Source organism: Vespula vulgaris, chromosome 4 (genome assembly GCF_905475345.1).
Source record: "Vespula vulgaris chromosome 4, iyVesVulg1.1, whole genome shotgun sequence".
Lineage (NCBI taxonomy): Eukaryota > Metazoa > Arthropoda > Insecta > Hymenoptera > Vespidae > Vespula > Vespula vulgaris.
This window is the reverse complement of record NC_066589.1, coordinates 9,986,229-10,008,126: the sequence shown is the minus strand read 5'-3', so window position 1 is coordinate 10,008,126 and position 21,898 is coordinate 9,986,229. Positions and strand designations below refer to the sequence as shown.

The 21,898-nt window shown below is 43.4% G+C and overlaps 2 protein-coding genes across 5 annotated transcripts in view; one reads left to right on the top strand and one right to left on the bottom strand.

Annotated features, from left to right (window-relative positions):
- LOC127063516 (protein outspread) overlaps positions 1-16,803 on the bottom strand; it is a 62,106-nt gene extending 45,303 nt beyond the window's left edge. For 2 of the 4 annotated variants that reach the window (XM_050993414.1, XM_050993413.1), the window contains exon 1: positions 14,711-16,803. In XM_050993414.1, the coding sequence (XP_050849371.1) occupies positions 14,711-14,854 (144 nt within the window). In that variant the 5' untranslated portion in view covers positions 14,855-16,803. The remainder of the gene's footprint in view (positions 1-14,710) is intronic. The other 2 variants (XM_050993411.1, XM_050993412.1) reach the window with 1 other exon arrangement.
- On the top strand, positions 233-20,770 carry LOC127063557 (transmembrane protein 11 homolog, mitochondrial). Its single transcript, XM_050993510.1, has 5 exons — positions 233-270; positions 3,659-3,750; positions 17,127-17,206; positions 17,983-18,200; positions 18,275-20,770. Exons 3-5 carry the CDS (start codon positions 17,166-17,168, stop codon positions 18,559-18,561), a joined length of 546 nt encoding a protein of 181 aa, XP_050849467.1. The 5' UTR covers positions 233-270; positions 3,659-3,750; positions 17,127-17,165; the 3' UTR covers positions 18,562-20,770.
- The last annotated feature ends 1,128 nt before the right edge of the window (positions 20,771-21,898 follow it).

Below are 21,898 nucleotides of genomic sequence, written 5' to 3'. Positions count from 1 at the left end.
CCTTCGCAAGGACACGCACGGGATTATTATATTATTAACGATCTCGAGAGTCGGACAAAAAGCAAATGACGTAATCGAATACGATCGGGATCGGGACGTCTCTACGCGTATAGAGGTAGGTACGCGAGTACTTACGTATGTAAATACGGTCGTAAATACGTTACGCGCATAGAATACGTCGGTATATATAGGTAAAACGACGTCGTGATGCGCACTTGTCGGCAATGACTGGCCTGCTGCGCGCTTCGTGCTTGCCCAGGGCAATAACAGGTAAGTACTTGCGCGTACGCGTATAATATTCGAGCGAAAAAAAAGAGAGCTCCGTTTCGACTCCGTCTCCCTCTCTCCCTCGCTCCTTCCAAACGGCAGCAATATCATTATCGATTCGTGAAATGGCCTCTTTCTGGGAAAGTAAACGACGTCGCGTGGAAGCTCGAAAATCGAAAGTTTGCGAGAGAGAGAGAGAGAGAAGAGGTTTCTCCTTTACTTTTGTTAAACGAATCGCGAATAACAATGATCTCGCTATGACAAGAAAGAGCACGGTGAAAACAATCGCCATTGAGTGGCATCTTCGTACGCGACTTTCTTCGACTACCGACAAAGCCTAAGTTTTCGATTTCACGGTCGACCGTGAATAGAAATTCCGATTCGTATTCGAGGTACGCGGTTTCCTCGGTCGACGATTCGCGACTCGAACCGCTCCGCTTCACCGTAGGATCGCATTCGAAAGTGCGCGCGCTTTAATTCGAATCGTGACTCGACCGTAAATGAAAATGCTTCGTAACGATTACGCGCCTCGTCCAGATATTTCGACGTTCTCTCGTAAAAATCGACGATCCTTCGGTTCCCTTCGTCGATTCGTTGCGAAAACGTCTTATTTATGCGAAATTACGCGGAAGTACGTTCGACCGACCCACTTCTCCTTTATTCCTTCGTCCTTTTTCTCTTCTCTTTTTTCCCTTTCCTTTCCTTTTTCTTGTATTATTTCAAACGGACGACGGTATGCGTTTACCGATATTAACTACAACCGAAACCGTTACGGAACCGATACGCCAACGTTTCTATCGTTTTTCATCTCTTTTGCAAGATCGTAGAGATCGAAGACCGTTATTTTCTACCGCGCACACGCTTTTCCGTCAATTTGCAAATACAGTTATACGCGCTGCTCGAAAACGTACGATCCGAGTCGCGAGGCGTTCGAGTTCGCACGTAATATTAATTACGCGCATTCGAATCTTGCGATTATCTTTACGCGACGCAACAGAAATGCGGTCTCGGAGGATGATGATGGCTCGATAATGCCGGAAAAATGTATAGGACGGGAGGGAGCGAGGGAGGGAGAGAGAGAAACACTGAGGAAACAATGAAGACGACGAAGCGACTTGCGCACGGCAAGGCGCGTTTCGAGGTACCGTTACGCGCATACGTAAATGCAAGCACATTTTTATCTAGCCGACTAAATTCGTTGGACGAGTCGGACTATTTAAGAATGTAACACGATATATTCGAATTCCTTTGGAGCTTGGACGTGGAATATTAATCTCGCTGATTGGCATTCGTACGCGTACCTCACTTCCGGTTTAGAATTCCACGCGAGGAGACGTAAGTGGCAGAGAAACCAAGAGCGTCGCTTCAAATAACAATTAATAGACGCGACCGTTCGAAAACGGTTTCAAAAGGAAAGCCTTCGTTTACGACGGGCCGTTTGAACGAGACTGTAATTCTAATCGGCCGAACGTCGCCTTACGTTTTCTACGTTTCGAAGCGTCGCGATCGAACGTAGAGGCACGCGTCTAAGGACTTTGATCGAGAGCGAGACGAACAAAGTCGTCCTCGGTGAAAAAGTGCAACGAACGGCGGAGATAAAGCCATTAAATGTTTAATTCCACCGATGATTTAATATCGACGGCCGACCGAGCGAGAGAGCGTAGGATCGCGAGAGGTCAATTGATCGGGTCGAATCGAATCATCTGGAGGCGTAAGTGCGTGTGCGCGCGGATTAAAGTGGTTGAGGCCGCGGTGCTCCGACGAGTTCGTTGGAATCATTCTCGAGGCTCGGCGAGGAGAACGACGATATCGATACACCGTGATCGAGCGCAAAGTTTCGTCCTTCGCAACCTCGACAAAGGGTAGAGCAGAGGGTCCTTTCACTCGAATGACACGAGCCCCGGAGCAACGCGTGCACGGATTCCTGTCTAATACCAGTATCCTAGTTTCGTCACTAAATGCAACCAACTGTTCAAGATGGCGTAGAGCCGAGAGAGCGAGAGAGAGAGAGACCAGAGTTGGAGATGGAAACACTCTCTTGTGTGCGGCTCTTGCCGTGCTGTTACTACTACCGTTCCTCCAGTCGAGAGAAAGAAAAAGTTCCGAGAGCACAAGCGCCATTACTTGTGAGAAACCTCGAGTCTTGGACTCGAGAAAGCGCGCCAACCGAGATAATTGACACATTTCAAAGAGATGCCGAGTAGGAGGAAATTTAGCATCGCGGAAATCGATAAGATCGTACGACAATTACCCCGAAAAATTTCGAAATCGAGCGATCGCTCTTAGCTTTTATATATCTCGACGGCCGCGGCGATACGATAACGTCGCCGAGTTAAATCTTATCGATGTCGTTGTCTCTCTCTCTCTCTCTCTCTCTCTCTCTCTCTCTCTCTCTCTCTCTCTCTCTCTCTCTCTCTCTCTCTCTTTCTCTCCGTGATCTACGATCCGAGAGGTGTCGACGACGTAGAAAATACCAACGACGCTCTCTCACATCCCTGCAGCTCGCTCGCTTACCTTGATATTTATAACGTAACGCGCTAAGCTTTACGAGCCACCCGATGGCAACGTTTAATTCCGTTCTTTGCGATCCTATCGAGTACGCGACGGAGTTTCGTCGTGCAATTACATCGTGAAGAACGTCGAGGCGTATCTCCGACGTTATCGGACCTTGGAAATTGGGAGAAAGGTTTGAAGAATGAGAAAAAGGAACGACGATCTTGTTACGCGCAGGTGCTTTCGAGAACGATTTGAAGTCGGTTAGAGGGCTGGTAAGTGGTACCACGTACGTGAGACGCGGGTCATGACCTCGGAGGCCGATCCTCTTACGAGGAGTACTGTTACTGGCATAGTGGCACGCTTAAGTCGACCCCACCGACTCGCTATTCTCGAAAGCATCTATAACGATGCTCGCTTTTATCTCGGAGACCGCAGCGCGAACGCCCTCGAAAGTCTCTCTCTCTCCCCCTCTCCTCCTCCGTTTAACCTCTGACCCTTTCCGACGCAACGCCCCTTTGCGCGATCGACTCGTTACTCTTTTAGACCGCTCGAGCAGATTATTTAGCGAAAAAATGGCAACTATCAAGAGTCGGCATGCTACGTGACCGATTTTCATTCATCATCGTGACGCGGATTTTGTAAAAATCTTGGACGGTACGTGCGTTGTTCGCGAGCGTCGGGTTATCGAAGAATAAAATATCAGAAGGCAGAGAAAGTAGGGTAAAAAACCGGTCTGCGGTGACCGACTCGTGTCCGGTGCAAAATTGTTAAAAGAAGACAACGCCCAGCAATCGCAAAATCGCTATTTACCAAAGTACAGAGTACGAACGAAAGCGAGAGAGAGAGAGAGAGAGAGAAGCGCGAGAATTGCATTATCATTGAGCAACTTTTTCAGCAACTCCACGACGACTGGTATCGCAAGAAGGAGTCGCGAGACATTTAGATGAATTATCAGCTTCTCCGAGGACCAACAAACGAAACGAGAAGGTTTACGTAACGAGCCTTTTTTTCCTCGCAAATCTCCGAAATAATAACGCGAAGCGTTGTAAATTACTACCGAGCGGATACGAATCGGAGATGACGATCTTTGAATCGTCGTCGTATGAAAAAGCATATTTCTGTTTCGTCGAATTATCTTTCACGAACGTTAAACGTTTAACGAAGATCATCGTACACAAGACGAACGCACGCACGCGAGCGAGCTGGAAAAATAAAAAGAGATCGTAACGTGCGATGCGTTCGAAATGACAAAGAGTATCGACGGTCACGCACATGTAGCATCGCGACGATGACGCACGTCAAAGGAAGATAGCTCGATACAAGCGTCGTCGACCTGCGTATCCTGCAATCTTTGCAACTCTGTAATCAACTTCTCGCTCGTTTCTTTCTTGGCTCATAAAATTGCCAGACTTTTCGCCCGACTCGCGAACCAAGAAGCACGGCGACCATTATGGTTTTATCGGTAAATCTTCGGACAATAAAAAGAAAAGGATTCGAAGCGTTCCACGATGTGCGGCTTCTTTCCTTCCACGTAAGGTAGGGGATAAAGAAAAAAAGAAAAAGAGAGAGAGAGAAGAAGAGGAGAAAAAAAGATTAGCTCGCGAGAGGAACGTTCGTATTTTACGGTTATTTTAATGCGATACGCGCGCTGCATACAGATATATCTAAGCTCGCAGAACGTTAGCCTTACAATTAGTCCGCCGCGCGCGCGCGCGCGTAACCGCAATTAACTTAATAATTCCGTTATAATGCACTTATAGGCGCGCACCGGCGCGCCGCACTTACGTGCGCCACCACAATGAGCGGCCAACAATGTTCCGGCCAACAATAAGAAGTAATAACGTACAACGCGTCGGAGAGAAAATTAACGAAAGTAGCACGGCTACTGGCCGACGCGGGATCAGGGATTTGGATGAGAACAAAGTTACGAAAAGGGAAGAAAAGAAAGAAAAGGAACTGTTGGCCGATTCGTAAGAAAGACCGGACAAAGGGGTCGGAACGGAAAAGATTCGGCGTGCGATCGAAATGACGAGACTAAAGCGAGTCTAAACTCGAAGAGACGGAGAAGCGGGGTCACGAGCGCAAAGCGAGTTCGACGCGGCTTGGTTTTTCCCCGATGATTCTCGAGACCGACGGTGTATTCTTAGAGTCGGAGACGGAGACGGAGACGGAAACGGAGAAAAAGAAATTCTCTCGAGGATTCGCCGAAAGTCGGACCGAAATGAAATTAGAACGAGCGATAAAACGTAAAGGGAAACTCGACGGGATACGAAGGATAGGTCGTGCAAAAGGGACGGAGAGGGGAGGACGAGTATTTATCGCAAATAGCGGGAGGGTAGAGAGGAGGAGGACGACGGTTTACGCATCGAGATCCGAGGTCCGAAGGGAGAGCATTCGGGAATCGATGAAATTAGCGTCGCGGCGGCCGTAGAAGAGTGGCTGTGCGCGAGATGCAAAGGCGCACCTGCAAGCGCGAAGCCAACCGGGACAGGGACGAGTGTCATTGCCCTGTGTGCCGTCTAGTATAGAACGTACAGGAATAGCAGGCTTAGCCATCGGCTTAGACGTTGCACCGCTTCGTACGTCGCCGCCTCTTCTCCTTTCCCTTCTCTCTCTTCTCTTCGCGAAGAGTGCCGCAGCAGCTGCGGCGCACTTGCGCCTTCGTGACTTTGCTCTGTACTTCGAGCAGCTAAGTTAAAGCCTCGCCAAAGCGGGATTTATTCTACTCTTCCAACGAGGCCGCCTCGTTAACGACCCTTTTTTTCTTTCTCCCCCCCCCCCTCTCTCTCTCTCTTTTTAATCATTTTCTTTAATGCGAAGAACTTGTTCCGTAGGTATATCGAATTAGCGCGAATTGCTTCCTCGATGACTAATTAATGGGAGTATCCTGTTCGTTTTCGTTCGTTCGATTAGAGCTAATCCGAAGAGAATTATAAGTCGAACAAGTGCGTACAAGGAAGCTCTCTCTACCTATCTTATCAGCTTCTAATATTAGTGTAAACGTCTGCTTCGCTTCGCCGAAGCGTCAGCTGCAACGATTTACATGGAAAAGCTTGATCGATCGAAGAAAATGTTGAAAGGTGTCTCGAGATTCTCTTCCTGTATGATTCTTCGATCGTTCGGAGCTCGAAGGGGCTCTCGAGATTCGATATTACAGTGATCTGCGCTACCGAGCGCGTTCGAGGTTCTATCGATCAGCGCGATCTACGTGAGTATCCGCGTTGCGCTCTCTCTCGCTCTCTCTCTCTCTCTCCGAAGCTGGGCTGTGGTTCGTTCGCGATAAAGATTCCGCGGATTCCAAAAGGACGAAGAAAAAGCAAAGGAGAAGGAAGAAGGAAGAAGGAAGAAGGAGAAGAAAAAAGATGGGCAACGAAGGGATAACCATAGGCCTTGGCAGCTGCGAACAACCGAATGACATGCTTCTAGTCTCAGATTGCATGCCGCCATAGTGACGAGGAGATTATAATCACGCGGAGACCGACCGACTACGATCTTCTCGTCTCTGCTCTCCTTCCATCTTCCTTCGACCGTTCTATAAACCAGTCCCGTATCTACCGATAACATCGCAATAACGAAAACCAAGTTTATCCTCTCTATTAAGGCTTCCATCGACGAGTTAAAGTCGATATTCTATCGAATCTCTAGGATACATCGATCCGTGGAATACGGAAAAATGACGTTAAATATTATAAAAACGCAAAGGCAAAAAGCTCGTCGAGATCTAGTCGGCGCGACGAGTCGCTCGCACGAGTCGTCTATCGGATTATTTATCTTCCTCGTACGTACAAAAGTCGCTACGATATCTCGTTCGTATCTCTCGTCGATATCTTTTCCAGTGCCCGATAACGAGAGAGAGAGAGAGAGAGAGAGAGTCTTGGAAAGGAAGGAAAGTTTCGATTTCCGCGTTCCACCGAGCGCGCGGAGAGATCCCGTTGCCGCGTAGCTCTCCTTACGGCCCTGACACTGGGATTCATGACTGGCAAAAGGAAGGAGGAGAAGAGAAAGGGAGGATCGCAAATCGGGGGAAGCGAGATCGTTTCCATGCACGCTATGTAACGATCGATCACCCATCACCACCACGGCGATCCCCTGACGCAGATTATGCGAGATACTACATCCTCCTCCTACCGTCCTCCCTCCTTCTCCTCTCTTCCATTTCCTTTTCTCTCCTTTCCTCTATTTTTACGTTCGTACCTAACCGAATCATCCTTTTTCTCGGAGAAGAGTAATCCTTTCGGAATTTCGACGATGGATCGACTCGAGAGACCCACTGCGAGATGTGTCACGGGAAAGATACTCGTGCGCTTTCCTCGAATCAGCGTGCACGGGAGCGTCATCGATTGTTATTTTCGGTGAGAGCACGATTCGAAATCGCGTGCACCTCCCGCGAGGAAGGAGTGAAAGAGAGCGAGACCGACCTCTCTAGGATCGACTTTTATACGACGGATTCTTTATGAGACACGATATCCGCCCTCCTCCTTCCACCTGGGATATAAGCCGAGCAGTAATATTATACGAGCATCGATATAAGATCGGATCGGTAATCGATAGGACCAGTTCGTAGGTATGCCGATGAAAACGTTTCGCTCGACGAAGCGTCGCGGCTGCACCGTGGAAAAATGTTTTCGATGCTTCGTCGACCCTTGCCCATCGAGCCGCGAGATTATGTAATTTCGATGCAAACAACGAATCACTCGAGAACGCTCGATGAGCAGCATTCATAAAACCTTTTGCGTTTACCGAATGCGACGAAGCGAGTAAGAACAAAACTCGTCGACTCCAGAGTATTAAAAAAAAAAAAAAGAAAGAAAGAAAAAAGAAAAGAAAAAATAGGTTTGCCGTCGCTTCCAACCAGGATTACAACGTTATTTTTTCCGATACGAACCTGACGGATAAGATATAACGGAGTACGCGCGAACCGCCTGTTTCCTACGGTTTCGACCACGTGATCCACTTTTGTTCAATCTGCATATTACATCCGCATCTTCCTACGCGTTTCCCATTGCGTAAACCGTGTGCGAGCTAGCGACCGATCCGAGATACGACGAAATGAGAAAGAGCGATAGCGAGAGGGAGAGATAGAGGATTAGAAGACACGTATCTGCGTTACGCAATGCACGTACGTATGCGTGTACGCCAAATCATCGTCCTCGGTCACGTAACGCAGGCAAACATTTAACGCATTTTCTGTCGAAAGAAATACAGAAGAATTCAAATTTATTAATCTTACGTGACTAGAGAGCAACGCACCAAACGAGTAGAAACTCTATGCTTTTCTCAAGTACGAGCAAAAAAAATGAAATGTTACGAGACGAGAAACGGAAAATCGTTATGAAATCTAGTAGATAATTATCGCGCGTTATGCGCGATCCAATTAATTCCGACACAAATTGCATGAAATTCTTCAAATATTTCTTTCGAGTGGTTGCAGGAGGATAAAAAATAATGCAAAATAATAACAACAACAACATCAACGGCAATAACGATAGGTTTGGCGCTCGAAGCGTCAGGCTCTTCTTCGTATTACGCTCCAACCCTGCGCCACGACTTTTATCACGATGGAGTGTCTTACCCGCAAGAGTCACGACCACCGGAAAGTGAGTTGCCCTCACTTTCTCCAATTTGTCATTGCTCGCCGCGAACGATACCGCGATATTAATTAATCTTCCACAACGGCGCGGACAAGCTCGCGTATACGTCGTGTACGTAAGCAGGTACACGTCTACGACGTACATTTTTTTAGGCGTAAGCGGTTGCCCTCCATTCGACGATCGCGGGGATTCGTCGTTGAAGAGGGATGAAAGGAGGAGGGCTACTGGTGTCGTCGTCGCCGACTTCGCTCGCAGGTTTCACCGGTCGAGCGATGCGAGAGAGATAAGATCCGGAACAGGTGGAAAGCAAGCTATACGCGCGAACGGGATTCCGAGAAAAGAAATTTCGTTTCGATCGATCTCGATGATTCCTCCTTCGATGAGGATACTCCGATAAAGCCGGCGAAGAACGAAAGATACGATTTCTCTTTGCAAAATTCGAAAAGAAAGAAGACTTTTTCTTCTTCTGTTTTCCTTTTCCTCGGTTACGTCGTAACACGCGAAATTCCAGAAAGCAACGAAGACAAATGTAACGAGCGTGTAGCACCATTCACGGCGATGCACGTGCAATGCAGCACGGAGATCGCACGTGTATGGTTTTACACGGCGAGTTCACCGAGAGTATATAGATAAGATCGGGGACAGGTGGAAAGTTCTTCGCTTCCACGTGACTACGCGCTCTTCGTTCTATCGCTCGAACGCGAGAATTCGATGGGATACTCGAGAAAGGTTGGTTGACCTATCCTATCGCTATCGGAGACGCGGAGAAAAGATAGGAAATAGGGATCGTTTTTCTTGCGCGCGTGTACGTTCATTGACGATTTCGGTCGAGCTGGCCGAGGTCGTGTCTCGAACAAAAATCAAGTCTTTCCTTTCTTTGGCGCATTACGGTGCGCAATGTCGTCGTCGTCGTCGTCGTCGTCGTCGTCGTCGTCGCAGCCGCCAAGGCTCCAGAGAGATAGGAGACGGTGTGCCAACGGACGAGTCAAGTGGGAGGTCGAAGAGGTAAAAGGAGGGAGAGATCGAGTGAATGAATCGAAGAGGAACCGAGACAAATATCAGCTACGTGTCTCTCTCTCGCAAAGCTTTTTTTTATCGCGCATCGCTCCTCTACGGCCCACTTTGCGTGGTGTACGCCCGTGTACAAATAAATGCGCTCCATACATTATTTATAAATCATTTATACGCCAACTGCAAGGTCAGGATAAGATCTCCGCGAGGGAAACGAGAGTGCACACTGGGAGCAGTTGGGTTGGGCCTTCTCGCCATCTAAGGTAATCGACCTATTCGTCCAGCCGTCGAGATACGAAATCCTTCAAATTCGAAAGCCTAACCCTGATATCGCGCTTACGAAAAAGGAAAGGAAAATAGATCGATGAAACCGGTCCGATCGCTTTCCCACGCGCTTTATGAATTCTCGTTTGGAATAAATCAACAATTAAATCGAATGATCAGAGGGCTCCGTAAGAAGCAGCGGATTATTCCAAGACGAGTTCTCTCTTCGCTCGAGCTTGCTCCTCTCCCTCTCCCTCTCCCCCTCCCTCTCGCCAGTCTTCAAGAGTTTATTCTTAATGCTACGTGAACCCATCGCGCCTTCGAGTAATTCCTGACATAATAAAGTAACTACATAGCGTGGTGGCTTTCCTCCTCGGTGATTCACACCGTACATATATTTAAAACACGACGAGGGGAAAATGATAGAGGAACGGGGAGAGAGAGAGAGGGAGGGAGAGAGAGAGACTAGCAAACGACTGGCCGATGCACATCGGAGAAACAAGATCTGGTACTACGTTATGCCCGCTCGATTACAGATAATCATCCTCTGCGCTTCGATCGAACTTCATCGACCTATAAATCGGCATTCCAGGCACGCTTATAGTAGCACCGAGATTTCTACCCGATGAGTTATTCAATCGTGCTAAGCATTAATGTATGACTATTCGACTGAATTCGTCCGTCAGCCGTATAGAAAATTGGCGCCGTGACTAAAAACGCGCTGGTAAAATGATCGAATTTCAAAAGCTTGAGATATACCAGCTACCTAGCGATATCAATTAAGAACGGAAATGGAAAAGAGAAATTTCGATCGAGAGTAAATCCAGTGCCGTTATTATCCGTCCGGTTCGAGTCACCCCGGGCCGTCCGTTCGGTGAGCAATATCTCATAACTTGGCCGACCTGCGTTTAGTCTATCACGAAGTGGATGTCCTTGTCGTGACCGTGAAGCTAATTGCCGGTGGTCAACGGGAGGACGAACGACCGAGAGTGGATAAACGATCGCGCGGTGACGACGATAAAGAGCGAGAACAACGAAATAACTCATCGATCTTTGCCAATCGCGTTTTATTCTCTCTCTCTCTCTCTCTCTCTGTGTTTTGGTTTCCTCGCAGATAAGAAGATACGAGAGACTTCTCCTCGTCCCAGAGGACGAGCTAAAAAGCGTAAGAGCTGAAAATCCCGCTCATTTTACGAGCGCTCCCAAGTTTTACGCCGATCCTCCGTCGAGATCGCAGATAACGCGCTGTCTCACCGGATGAAGTCAAGAAGAAGAAGAAGAAGAAGAGAGGGAGCTTAGAGAGCTGCTCGAGGGGAAAGATCGGTCGAGTTACTCGCGCCACGGTCATCTTCCCTCGAAGAGACGACTACGCGGAAACCGTCTCGGAACCAGATTTTCTCGTTAAGAGTAACTCCGTTAAGGTAAAGCCCGGACGATAGAGATCGTTCATTCATGTTAGAGACCCATAGAATCTTCCTGGAAGTCCCGAGAATCCTACGAGGAAAAACGACTCTTCGTTCGTCTCTCTACGGATTTAAAATCGAAATAACGTAGCGCTCGTCGTATTATTTATTTATGAGAGGAGAAAACGCAAGGAAGGAGCAATCTCCGAGATGGTAAAAAAATCCTTGCGAGAGCCTCCTTTCTCTCCCTCTCCGAGGGAAGAAAGGTTCCTACGTGTAGAAAGAAATAATCCATTCGACGCACGCGCGATGGCCAACTCGTAAAAGTATTTTCGTCGGTCTGTAAGGAGAAGTTGTAAAGCGCGCGACGGTAGTAGCGCCGACGATGGCCGGTGATAGGTTCTCGAGCGTGCTCGTTTTCCGTCGACGACGTTTTCAATGAAGTCCTTATAAAGGTAAGAAGCGTGCGCGCGCTCTCCGCGACTTCGAAGGCAGGAAACCGAAGCGAGGAGGAGGAGGAGGAGGAGGGTGGCTAAGGAAAAAGCTTCGATTCGAAGGAAAGAAGAAGCGCCCTTCCCTCCTTTCGTGGTCCGTCTATCTCGCTGGCGGTGAGCCTTCTTCCTCCTCTTCGCCTTCGCAGACTCGATTAATCGCTCGAGGGCGATCTATCCGGGATACACCGTAAAGCGGGCCACCGACGGTGCGCGCGCTTTAGACTCGACTCCCATTCACTAGTAACTCTCGCGTACAGGACGTTTCATTTAGCCTTTACCCGCTTAACGATCGAACCGATCTCCTCTCTTTTCTTTCGCCTCCGTATACCGTATACCGTTACAACTGGATGCCCGCTCTTAAAGATTTTTTACCTTTTTGTAACGGCACGTTTAAGAAGCGCGCAAAACTCGCTTCGCGGCTTCTGCCACCACGCGATACACTAGTTTCACCGCTTTCGCCAATCCTCGATGAAATAGGAAAAACAATGGCGATTCTTTCGTCGGTCCGGCGAAAAGTCGCGACCGTACATCGACCGTGTCACCGCCTCGCACCAAAGCGGCAAAGGCTGTCGAGAACGACGTTTGTACAACGTATACACCTACTTATCTGTACAAATACGTACGTCTTTCGTAAGGCGCAATTTCATCGAAACTTTGTAGCGAGAGCCGAATGGCTCAGGAAAGCGAGAAAGAAATATCAAGATCGACGAAGCGATACGTCGTCGTACGTCGTACAGCGCCGAACATAACAGTATCTCGCTTATGGCATACGCTTCGGAGTCGTAAGCAAAGTAAATATGCGGCCGAGAGGGAGAGAGAGAGACGCGTGAACACGTTACGCGGCAACGTTCGCCGTCTTTGTCAGTCGTCGAAGAAGGAAAGAAAAAATGTTGACCTTCTCTAGCGTAGCGAGAATTTCGAAGGGCAAACGTCAAAATTTCTTCGTATCGCTGTAAGAACGGAAACTGAAATTCTTCGACTCTCGCTCATCTTCTTCGAATGCCAAACGCAACGACGAGGGCGATGACGATGAGGAAGAATTTTTTTCATCGCGAACGTGTCTCGCTTAAAGAAATCTTATCTCCCCGTCTTTCTCTCGTCTCGTGTCAAATTTCTATCGGGATTATCGAGATAGGAAAGTGCCGTCGAAGGTACTGCGTGCGTCTCGATGAAGAAAATATGATCGAAACTGCTATCTACCGATTTTTCATCTACTCTTATCAAAAAATAGTCGGACTCGCGGGTAATGTTCTCGGTCATTGGTAAGTCGGACGTCGTTTTCGTGTATAACCGTTATAGTCGAACAAACTATACGTACTTCGTATGCATAAACCAAACCGATATAAATAAGCTCCGTCGCTTTTATAACGGGCACACGCTTTTGACTGCTCCGCGAGAACGTATCGTTCGTAAAAAGCACGTCTTACGGCTTCCTTAAGATCGTACATCGAGAGAGAGAGAGAGAGAGAGAGAGAGAACCAAGTATTCTCGTAATTAGTGGTAAAGCAATCGGGCAACGTATTTCGCTTTATACGTATACCACTCGCAAGACCTTCTACGTGCGGTGTATATGGAAATATGCCTTGTGCGACGATCGAAAGCCCTGAAACTTAATGCAAATTCGTGGAATTTCATGCAATGATCTTAACTGAGACAGAGAGGAGAAAGAGAGGCGTTGGTGACCTACACGAAACCATTCTTAATTTCATAAAAACACGATCTTATGGACGAGTCGAAGGTAGGAGAAAAGATAATAAGAGAATGTATTTCCTAACGATAAGGGAAAGTTCGAAAGAGCATTCCGAAGTTAGATATTATACCGGTAATTTGACTCGTCATTTTTGTCTCTTCGAACGTTGTTACGAAAAGAGGAAGAGGACCGTGCTCTCTCTCTCTCTCTCTCTCCCCCCTTCTTTCTCACGCAAATTACTGCGTTCCTTCGAAAGTCGACGAGGCAACGGCTCTCCGACAGGCAGTTATAAAGGGTGCTGGAAGAAGGCGATTGGAATGCACCGAGAGAACAGGTCGCAAGGCTGCCAGCATTCCGAAATTTGCAAACGAGTATAAGAAAGGAGAAACGCGTGGCTCTACTTCGACTCGACTTCTTTTTTCTAACGAAGTAAGAAGATATAAAAAAGGATCCTGACTTTCTCTACTTTTTTTCTCCTCCTCCTCCTTCTCCTCCGTAGAACGAAAAACGCAAAAGTCTAATTTCCTTTTATTTTCATTCGATCGAAACGATATCTTCGCGTTCCGATTCGAGTATATCGAGTCCAAGATAAGAGAATGCGTACGACCTCTTATCGGCGCATCGAGATTTTTTTTTTTCGTCGAATCCGCATAAATATATCTACGCGATAAGACGAACGTGATGCGTCACGGCGAGAGGAAACGTAGATTCGAAAGGCATACCTATACGTAAAAGTCACGATGCCAAGGCCGCGAGAACGTCGATAACAATCGAAAAGGATTCGTGCCGTGTCCTTAAAAAAGAAAATCGATTGCGAAGAATCTGTACGTAAAAGAAGCGACCACCTTTATCGATGGAATAACGAACGACGAATTCTCATAGGTGACGCATCTTTATAACGTATAAAAGAGAAAATGCGTCGTAACAGAAGTATCTCGCGAAGGAAGCGAGCAATTAACGCTTCTCCGACGAACGAACGAACGAACGAACGATCGATCGATCGATCGATCGATCGATCGAGTTTGCTCCTTTGAGACATGCCCCGAAGGTAGCAGCAGATCGAATGAAAAAGTATGACTTACGTAACAGCAATGATCCCTACGAGGCCTCCCTGCCTCTCCTACCGTTGTTCCTCACCGATCGTGCCGAGGAATTCAACGACGAAGAAGAAAGACGAAAAAGAAGAGAAGGAAGGGAAGGGAAGAAAGAGGGAGAAAGGAGGAGGAGGAGAAGAAAGAAGAAGAAGAAGAAGAAGCCAAGGGAGACGTCTCGAGGCGCGTCGAGTCGAGCATGTACGCAAGAAAGATGGAGGAGGGTGGCAGAATGAAAGAGGGAGGGGGAGAGAGAGAGAGAAAGGACACGCAAGAGCACGCGAGAAAGAAGGACTAAGAAAGGAAAGGAGATAGAGGTAGAGAGATAGAGGGATAAGGAGAGAAAGAGCCAGAGGTGGGAGAGAAAGAGAGATAAAGATAGAGTCCGTCAAGGAAAACTCACCCTATTGCATTCCAGAGCCTCCGCACTGTGCTCCTCTTTCTGCTTGAAGCAGCTGCTGCACTTGCTCTTGTTGAATATGTTTGGTGCGAACTTCCTGCACTCGGCGCCGGTAGCACGCACGACGCCCGCCGTGCCGCTCGACATCGCGACACACTGACGCGAGCGCGAGCTTATCGACGAGGACGACGATTGTTATCGGCCGATAAAAACAGCAACACTAGTGACGGTGGCAACGACATCGTTCCATTTACTCGCTCCCCTCTTCAAAGTTTTTCCCTTTTTATTTTCTTAGATCTTCTATCGACCTCTGTCGCTATCCTTTGACCGTCTTAACACCCTTCCCCTTCCCCCTCCTCCTTCTCCTCCTTCGGGATTCGCGACAACTTCGCGTCACTTTCGCGGACCCCCTTAATCCGAAAGTATCGCCCCCTAACCTACGTCTCGAATCACTTTGGCGCCTTTTGAAATTCCCGCCCGGTCTTCCTCCAACCCTGTCACGCTCTTAAAAGAGACTATTCGAATCCTTGAGAAACACCGAGCAGGACGAATCTTGATTTCCTCGAGGTTAAACGCAGGAGCGAACGAAACGCACGTTTTCCGCCCGTACGTGCGTACGCGCGTGGATTTGAGCACGCAAACGTGCTGTGCGATCAAACGATTCGACGATGCTTCGTTCTTGGCTTCCTTTATTCTTCTCTCCCTTCCGCGTCGCCCCACCTTTTTTTCTTTATCTTCTCTGCTCTCTCTCTCTCTCTCTCTTTCTCTCTCGACGTCGCGGGAAACGCGCGTCGTCGCACGAGCACGCGCGTTCTCGCGCGTTCACGACGTCGTCATTGACTCGCGCACTGACGGACACGCACTAAACGCGATGCAACGAAACGACCGCTCGACTCCTAAGGTCGACGGCGGACTGGCTCTCCCCCCACTCCTACCACCTTCCGGCATAGAAAGAGAGAGAAAGAGAAAGAGAGAGAGATCAAGCCAAACCCCCTCTTTCCCTTTCCACTCTTTCACCGCCGCACCCGTCGCTCGAGAATCTCTTGCCTAAGCCGCGAAAGCACGTGGACGTTGGAATGAAATCACGGAGAAGCCTCGTTCTCTCTCTCTCTCTCTCTCTCTCCCTCTTCCCCCTCCCTCTCGCGTGCCTTCCGTCCGTTTCACTCGATGCACCACCGCAAGAAAGAAACGAAACGCGAGCACGGAATCCTGAATTTCGCGTGCGACGCGTGTACGCGCCCTGATGCCGTCTCCACGGGCGCTATGGGTCGTTCTATCTAGCGATGAGAACGACGACGACGCCGGCGACGTCGATGACGACGAGCGCGTAGACGAGCGCGACGACGATGCTCGGACAAAGCTATGACGCACCGTCCGATAATATCCATGACAGAACGAAACTCGCGCGTACATCCATCCGCGATCCGCGCTACCGTACCCCGTTTTCCTCTAATCCAAGCGCCACCGTTTACCCTTTCCGATCTTTCTCCAGCTATCGGCCCATCTTCGTTAGCCGATTGGTCGCCGACGCTACCAACGCGTATCCGCCATATTTCCTTGACATATGCCTTCTACCATTGGTCGATTTCTGATGCCATGCAAATTTATGATCTTTCTCTATTCTTTTTTGTTTCTTACGTCGTCTTACGGACGATACGATTTTCTTCGATCGAATCGAATGTTACAAGTGAAGCAATATCGACGATAAAAAATTACTCGTGTTTCTCGGTCCGAGTGGCCGACCTCGGATATACTTGTGACATTTTTTGCTGCGACATTTTCTGCACGGGACTCTCTCCTTTTTACACGTTTCTTTGATCATACGCATCGAAATATTCGATAGTAGAGGTACCAATTATGTAATCTCGAAGCAATCCTCCAAAGTTACCTCTGTCTCTCTGCTGCGCTTGTGTTACGTGCGTGTGTGCGCGCGCGCGCGTTCCTCGCGACGAGTACGATACACCGTGCCAGAATTACGAAATGTTTGTAGCACGCGATCCCACGATCGTTCCAATTATTTATAAAACAAAAGAAACGACGAACGACATTGTTCGAGCAACACAGAACTACTTATTGCGTTTTTATTCCCGCTACTATCGAATCGAATATATCGCGACATCTTGAAACAATAAAACGCATGAACCTAAAAACATAAAAGGCGGGAATTATTAAATGATAATAATTTGATATATGTTTTCATTCGAAACAAATAATACTGTTGATACATGTATCGTATATTCACTTCATTTCGTAATGAACATTAAACGAGCTACGTTATTTAATAAAATTTTCATAAAGATATTTCGTTGTCTCTCGTACATCGCTATTAAAAAATTATTTCTAGTTTTGAGAAACTACTTGAGTCATACGCGTATGTGAAACAATCAGCTGATTTACACGTCCGGTTCTATATCCGTAGATTTGTTCCGGGTTCAGAACGACTGTTGTTCCATCGTCTATGAGATTGCCTGTAAAGATGGTAGATAAAGGTGTTTACAGGTTCGTAGCTCTGATTATTTTTAATTTTTTATACGAAAAGTTGTATTTATTAGTCGCAAAGATGTTTACGTAAAATCTTGCTATCATATCGTGCAATTAAATGCAAAATATAGTTAACCTCTAACGTTATACTTTGGGTATAACAAATTAACCTTTTATTTGTGTTAATATTCGTAAATATTTAATCGCAAAGAGTATTTGAGTAAATTGTAAGAGCGTCTACTATGTCACGTTTTAAAGTTGCAATTCTGAATCGTTGAAAGGTACAAAGTATATACGTATTTTAAATATTTTCCAACAATTTTACATTTTTGCTTTCAATTTCTACATTCACTTTTTAATCGCCCTGTAGAATAACGTTAATATAATATATTTTAGTATTAAAAGAAACGTATAAACGTTCATTAGAAATATGGAAAAATGTTATATCGAAACGAATCTTAATCTGATTAAATTCAACCAGACATCTTACATAACATGCAAAGAAAACAAATGGTCAAAAAAATCATAATTTGTCCGATCTACTTTCAAATGTCACGTGCTAGATATCAATTTTTAACGAGTACTCTTAAAAATGACGAATCAAAGGTTTAAAATTATATGATTTTATATGGCAAAACAATCTTATTAAAAGGTACATTTAACGTCTGTACTATGACACACGTACATTTTTACATCTTTGTAATTTATTCTTATACGCTTTTCATTCAATTTTTGCTTATCCAGACGCATGGAACCGATCGTTCTGTCAAATCGTAACGTTTTTATGTTTACAGGGATGATAACTCAAAAGTTGCAATTATTAGAGAAGTGTATGACAGTGAAAATGCTCATGAAACTTTTGAGTACGAGTTAGAAAGAGCTCTCGAGTCTGAATGTACTTTAATCATTATTGAACCATCGAAATTAGGAGATGAAACTTCCAGATGGATAACGGTTGGAAATTGTCTTCATAAAACTGCGACGTTATCTGGCTTAACAGCCATCACGACAGGTTTGTTAACGTCCTTATACCGTAATTGTAATTAATACTTTGTCCATTTAATTATCGGTTTCTAATATTCGTAGGTCTTATATGGGGCGATCGACCTTATATTTGTGGCACATTAGGTTTTGTATCACTTATAACTTGTGGACTTTATACGTTATCATGGCAGTTTGATCCATGCTGTCAATACCAAGTAGAAACTGACACAAGTAAGCTACCACACGTAGAAGTGTTAGCTATCTTAGGTCCATCATCACCAACGTTCCTTGTAAGAAAGGATGATACAAGGAGACGAATTCTTCATGCGACTGTTACACTGGGAGCGATTAGCATTAGTGCATGGAGAATTTACCAAGCTTTTAAGTGAAAATTTGATTGTTAAAAACGAATTATATCTTGTTTTTAAATTGAAGGAGCAACATAAGGGCCGTGCAATACATCATCAAAAATTGAAGCAAGGCCTAGCATAGGATTCTTTATATTAGAAGAAACACAGAATCACATTTGCTTATACAAAGGAGACTTTGTACTACATAAAATGTATAACTTCACCTGACAATTGCATTTAGCTTCGGATATTATCTTCAGAGTTGTAGGTGTTTTTACTCTGTGATCCATAATTTACTGATTATACTATAATCATTTTTGTCACAAAGCAAATTGAAAAATAATCCAAAAGAATTAAAGTAATATGTGTTCTCTCTTAACTATACAGAATTGCCACTTTAAATTCGAGAAGTTAAATGTAGCATCGTGTATTTTTAGATTGTATATAAAATAGGTAGATTGCACAGAACACAAGATGAAGAAAGGATCGTTGCCTAGACTTTTTCATTTTATGAAATTAACCAGAATCAAAGCGAATGACTGTGTCTGTGCATAATAATTGTAAATGATAGTGTTATTCTATACTCCAAATTGTTTAAATAATATAACATTTTAACGATTACATTGTGTTTTCAGTAAATAATTATTTTGAGTCAAAATGAAACAACCAACTTTGAGTAAATAAATGTTTACTCAAAAAGGTATATCAAGCTTCATAATTTTGTCCCAAAAAAAGAGCATTGTAAACATTCCTGCAACAAATGATGAACGATTCTAAAAGATTTTCAATTTATTGTATAAAACGTTATTAACCATTTTGAAGCTTGTAAAAGGAAAAAGATTATTTCTCTATTTGTATATCAACATTAGGCCTCTTACTTAAAACCCGAATTTCTATTACTCGGTTTTCTACTAACATACCGAGTAAAAAATGAACGCAGCAATTATAAGTCAATATGTGTGGATTCGTCTACCTTTACGGCCAAGTATTCTAGTGTTCTAACATTCCAATTAATATGAAATTCTTGATAAACCATCTCTCTTATAAATAGATAAAGATCTCTCTTACAACATAGCATTATATATACCAATGATATTTTCACGTTAATTTCTTTTATATTATTTAAAAAATTTCAAATTTCGTGATAAACAGAACTATAATTGATGTTATATAGAGACTGACTCGCTAACTCTGTATTCATATATCAATTCGCTACGTCAGTATAATTTTATTTCACATTATCGCACGAAAAAACATTTATTTTATCAATATGAAACAAAATTCCAAATGTCTTCTCAAGTGAGAGAAACAAGATATTACTAACAAATATTAAATTGAATGATAGATTAATTCGTACATATTCCGAAAGTCGTTTATTATAAATAAGTTATTCTTATTATTATTATTGTTCGAAATAATGCACACATCAATAATTACAGCGAGTCGTAGTACTCTATACGACAATTTCACTCCCATTTAATTATTAAATGAATTCCGTAGAAAATGATTATATTTCTTTTAACAGATACTTTTGAAATTACTTGCGTTTATTTTCAAACGTGTTTACTTTTGACGCGTTTGTTGAATATTTTGCTCCAATCGTTACAAATCGTAGGCCTGTTCGAAATGATTTTATGTTTGTTTGTTTACATTCTGATGTCGTATTCGACGAAATGATTCTGAAAGATACAGATAATATCAATAAACAATAATGTCTCGTCACAAATGTGTATTCTTAATGGAAATGCGTGTACGAACTCTGTATTTCTGTAACTTTTGATGTGCGCTTTATTCTGAAAAATGTTTTCAACTAAAGTTATTCAGAATAAAAAGGTCTTTCGGAATATGTGCGAATAAAAAGTCACCATTTTATTTAATATTTTTAAATAACGTCTCATTTTTTCTACCTGCCTCTTTATAAGGCTTTTTTTGTTTTACTTCACATTGGTGAGAAAAGTCTGTTCAAATAATAAATAAAAAAAAAATTATAGCGATGGTATAATTGTTGATATATTTATAGCAATAGTATAAATTTGATCAAATAATATCCACTATTTAGTAGAATCACTACTAGTGCTATTTAGAATTACTGGAATTATTAGAATATATAGAAGTTCTAGTCAACTGGGTATTCGAATTTTAATTTTAAATTTATAAGAAAAAAATTATCTTTGATATTTGAGCATAAAAATACATTTGAATTTTTTAAGAACCTTGTTGTACATTATATGTATATATATATATATATATATATATATATATATATATATATACACACACACATATATATATATGTATATAAAATTTTATTAATAAATATGTACATAGTGTCGTTATAAATTGTTTTAAGTGCAACATCAAATACATATTTTACAAAATACAAAATATAGAACAATATAACGTGTATAAATAAATAATAATAATTTAATTAATTCATGCCAAATTTTATATAAAAAAATAGAATGAAATCAATATCTTTGTACGACTGAAGATTATGTGAAATTATAACTAGATTTTCTGCAAAACAAATCTTAATAGTATAATATATTAAAACATATAAAAATTAAACCATAAACTTGATCACCTTGACTTGTTTTAAAATGAACAAGAACCTATAAGAAATATGCTATAATTAATTTCCTCTAGTTTCCTCTAGTATATTATGTGAGAAAAACAAAAGATTTAAACGTACACTAATAATATAAATAATTGTAAAATAATAAACTTTCGATCGATCACATGCGTTACATGGTTCATGCTATATATGTATGTATACAAATTTTTAGATATATTTTCCCTCATTCATAAGACGATTTGTAATGTTACCGATAATGCGTAGAATCTTAATTTTATAAATTATAATGAAAAAAACAATTATATAATTTAAAGAGGTTAATATTTTAAATACAGCCGAGTGATTTTATTTTTCTTATATATGATATTTGTATACATTCAAAATTAAAGTTATTAGTCAAAATAAAAAAATGTCAATAAAATATGAATCATTAATATATAGAACATTTCCCTTGTGATAAATTTAGTGAAGTTACATGTACCTATTTGAAAGATTAAATGTATAATATATATATGTGTATATGTATATATATACATATATATATATATATTTGTATTTAAATTGGTATGTTTATAATATTTATAATATTTATAATATTCAATTGGTTACAATTACTAAGTTTTAATCATTAATGCACTACTCCATGACAATTCTATATATTTATACATATATGATATATCTCTTATAGTAATAATAATATTCGAAAAAACTATTCGTAACATAAATCTTTGGAATATATATATTTTTATTTTAATCGTGTAAAGTATTTAAATAATGGAACTGCCTTGATAACAGTAAATA

Excerpts from the sequence above, each read along its gene's own strand:
- LOC127063557 (XM_050993510.1), top strand. The coding sequence starts at position 17,166 with ATGAGATTGCCTGTAAAGATGGTAGATAAAGGTGTTTACAG. Across the intron at positions 17,207-17,982 it reads GTAGATAAAGGTGTTTACAG|GGATGATAACTCAAAAGTTG; the intron begins GTTCGTAGCTCT and ends TTATGTTTACAG. Across the intron at positions 18,201-18,274 it reads CTTAACAGCCATCACGACAG|GTCTTATATGGGGCGATCGA; the intron begins GTTTGTTAACGT and ends TAATATTCGTAG.